Source organism: Cupressus sempervirens, chromosome 1 (assembly GCF_028749045.1).
Source record: "Cupressus sempervirens isolate cs-2001-9-10 chromosome 1, ASM2874904v1, whole genome shotgun sequence".
Lineage (NCBI taxonomy): Eukaryota > Viridiplantae > Streptophyta > Pinopsida > Cupressales > Cupressaceae > Cupressus > Cupressus sempervirens.
Window position 1 is genome coordinate 846772716 of NC_143118.1, and position 2854 is coordinate 846775569.

The window sequence follows — 2854 nt, forward strand, 5'->3', positions numbered from 1 at the left end:
TAAGATTATATTTTAAAAATTAATTTTATGATCGAGGACAATAGCTTTGTGTTCAACATTTTTTTCGTCCATGTCTTTTTCTATCTTTCATCATTTTCATTAACCATATGTAGAAGTTGGATGATTTTAAAAAAACTTCGGTAAAAAGTGAAGATCTAATTCGAGATCTTGAAATGCATTGCATATAGCTCGCAAGGCTTGACACGCGTATAACATTTTATGATACTTTCGGCCGGGTAATAGTCTATCTGCTAAAATAGAAATTTTAAATTAAAAAGAATAAAATGTTTATTGTAAGTAAAGATAAATTTAATATATTAATTAATAATATAATTTTTAATATAAGAATAAAATAATTAATTATTATTTAAATACATCAATTAAAACACAATATTGGTCAATGAATCTACTCAAAAATTACACACTTGAAGTATGATAATAATATCATAATTTGATTAGATCTTGAAAATATCTCCTATTTATTTATACAATAAAATAATTTAATAAATTAAATAATAAGATAATTTATAAAATTAAAAATAAAATAAATAAATATTATATTAAATTACTTACTTACATTTTAAGATAAAAATAATTTTATTTTAATAGAAATGAAACAAATTATTCAGATAAGATGTAATTAATATTTTAATTTACAAAATAATTTTTTTACTAAAAGTTGGATTTTTTTTATAAAATTGAATAAATTAATATTAAAATTTTGGTTGTAATTAAGTTTAAGTTTTAGGTTATGTTAATTGATATTAATAATTTTCTAAAACAAGATAGGTATGCAATATTGTTAAATTAAGAGATTCACAGTGTAACCTTAGTAAACTGAAAGATTATGAAATTTTCTAAAAGAAGATAGTTATCTAACCTTGGTCAATTAAGAGATCTACAATCTAACATTGGCAAACTAAAATATTATTTATAAAAATCATTTTTTTACCAATCATAAAAACCCCAGTTCATATTTTGTTGCATCCTAAAAAATAAATAGATTAATTTCAATGCAAAGTTACTAATCCCATCAATATAAATTTACTAATTGCATGAGTGTAAATGCATAATTTATTAGCACTTCAAATTAATAAAAAAAATTAAATGCACATTATAACTTAAAGTTGTGAATAGAAAGTGAATAAATTTCTATGTACACTTTCACTAAATACATTCAAATAAGAATACATATAGATTATTACATTTATTGCTTGATTTTTTCAAATTAAAAAAATTAAATAATTAATTAATAAATATATGATTTAGCATTGACAAATTAAAAGATTATTTGTAAAAATCAATAAAGTTTCTTACCAATACTTTAAAAAGCTCAATGTATATTTTCTTCCATACTTTTAAATAAATTTATTTATCTCAATACACAGTTTAACTAATGCATAAATGCGAATGCACAAATTCTTTTATAAATAAAAAAACATAAATTTCAATGCACACTTTAACTAAATGCATGAATGTTAATGAATAGAAAAACATTATATGATATTGCATGACTTTTTCAATTCTAAAAAATTAAATGAATGAATATCAATGTACAATCTAGCTAAATAAATACTTATTATAAACAATCTACATGGTATTATTTGCTCAAGAGTTTATTTCTTTGAAGAAATCTTTTGATACTTACACAGGTCATGTGAAGAATTTAGGAAGAAATTAAAGAAGAGGTTTTCTTCTATAGCTAAAATGAGGAAGGCAATGTTTGTTGGTGTTTTGGTGGTGCTATTGTTTCGTGGGGTTTATGGAGATTTACAAATAGATGAAACAGAATGTGCATCTTCTTTACAAGCTTTGGCACCTTGTATTGGATATTTGGAAGGGATGGGGAAAATACCTTCAAGTGATTGTTGTACTAATGTTAATGAAGTTCGGGCTAGCAATCCAAGGTGCCTGTGTCTTTTGATAAAAGATATATCCAATCCTTCTACTGGGTTGGCTCTTAACCAGACACTCATTATTCAAATGCCTACTCAATGTCAAGTGTTAGGCAAACTCTCTGACTGCATAGGTTTGTTTCCATGTTCTCTATCTTTTAATGATCCTAAAACTTAGGTTCATTTTTTTGTTGATGTATCTTTGTTTTTAAATAACTTTGGAATGTATGATTTTTATAAAATTCTAATCAAGTTTCTTTGGTATGAGAAGGCTCTCAAAAACCTCTTAAGTTATGAAAGCCATGAATGCTCTAATATGATTGTGTCTCAATATTGTCATCATAAATGGATTGAGATCTTAATATTAGATAATAATTAAATTCTTTCCTATTTGACAGATATTTTGAATTTAGCTCCATCTTCTCCTGATGCCAAGATTTTTGAAATGGGCATGATTCCTTCTCCATCACCCTTCAATGGTATGTATTTATTAATTATTGTGTAGATTAAGAATTGAATTTCAGATCATATAAAGTTTTATTTTTCTTTTGTAGGACCATCACCTTCCATATCCTCACCATTTGAGCCCATCAGTAACTGGAGTTTCAGGGTGCAACCATGCCTTTGGCTTATTGGATTTGTTCTTCTGACAACCTCATGGTTTATCTCATTTCAATTGTAGATGAGGTCACCAGCAGTTTTTTATGGTTTTAAATATTTTTATCAATTATTTATAGCCTATTACCAATTACCGTATTAGGAGTTTGTGCAACATCGAAGAGTCTCCTACAATAATTTTTACAATATTTTCTGTTTTATTGTGAATTCAAACATTTTGATGAGAATGTCAATTTATATTGACATCTGTATCAATGGAGAATGATATATCCTTAATTCTGATAGGGGAGAACATATTTAGTGTCAGTAGACTATTATATTTTGTTTAATCAACATCAATA

General features: G+C 25.1%; 1 protein-coding gene across 1 annotated transcript; it reads left to right on the plus strand.

Annotated features, from left to right (window-relative positions):
- The first annotated feature begins 1707 nt into the window (after positions 1–1707).
- On the plus strand, positions 1708–2577 carry LOC149580492 (non-specific lipid transfer protein GPI-anchored 14-like). The gene is made up of 3 exons (XM_089813933.1): positions 1708–2029; positions 2294–2374; positions 2450–2577. Exons 1-3 carry the CDS (start codon positions 1708–1710, stop codon positions 2575–2577), a joined length of 531 nt encoding a protein of 176 aa, XP_089670059.1.
- The last annotated feature ends 277 nt before the right edge of the window (positions 2578–2854 follow it).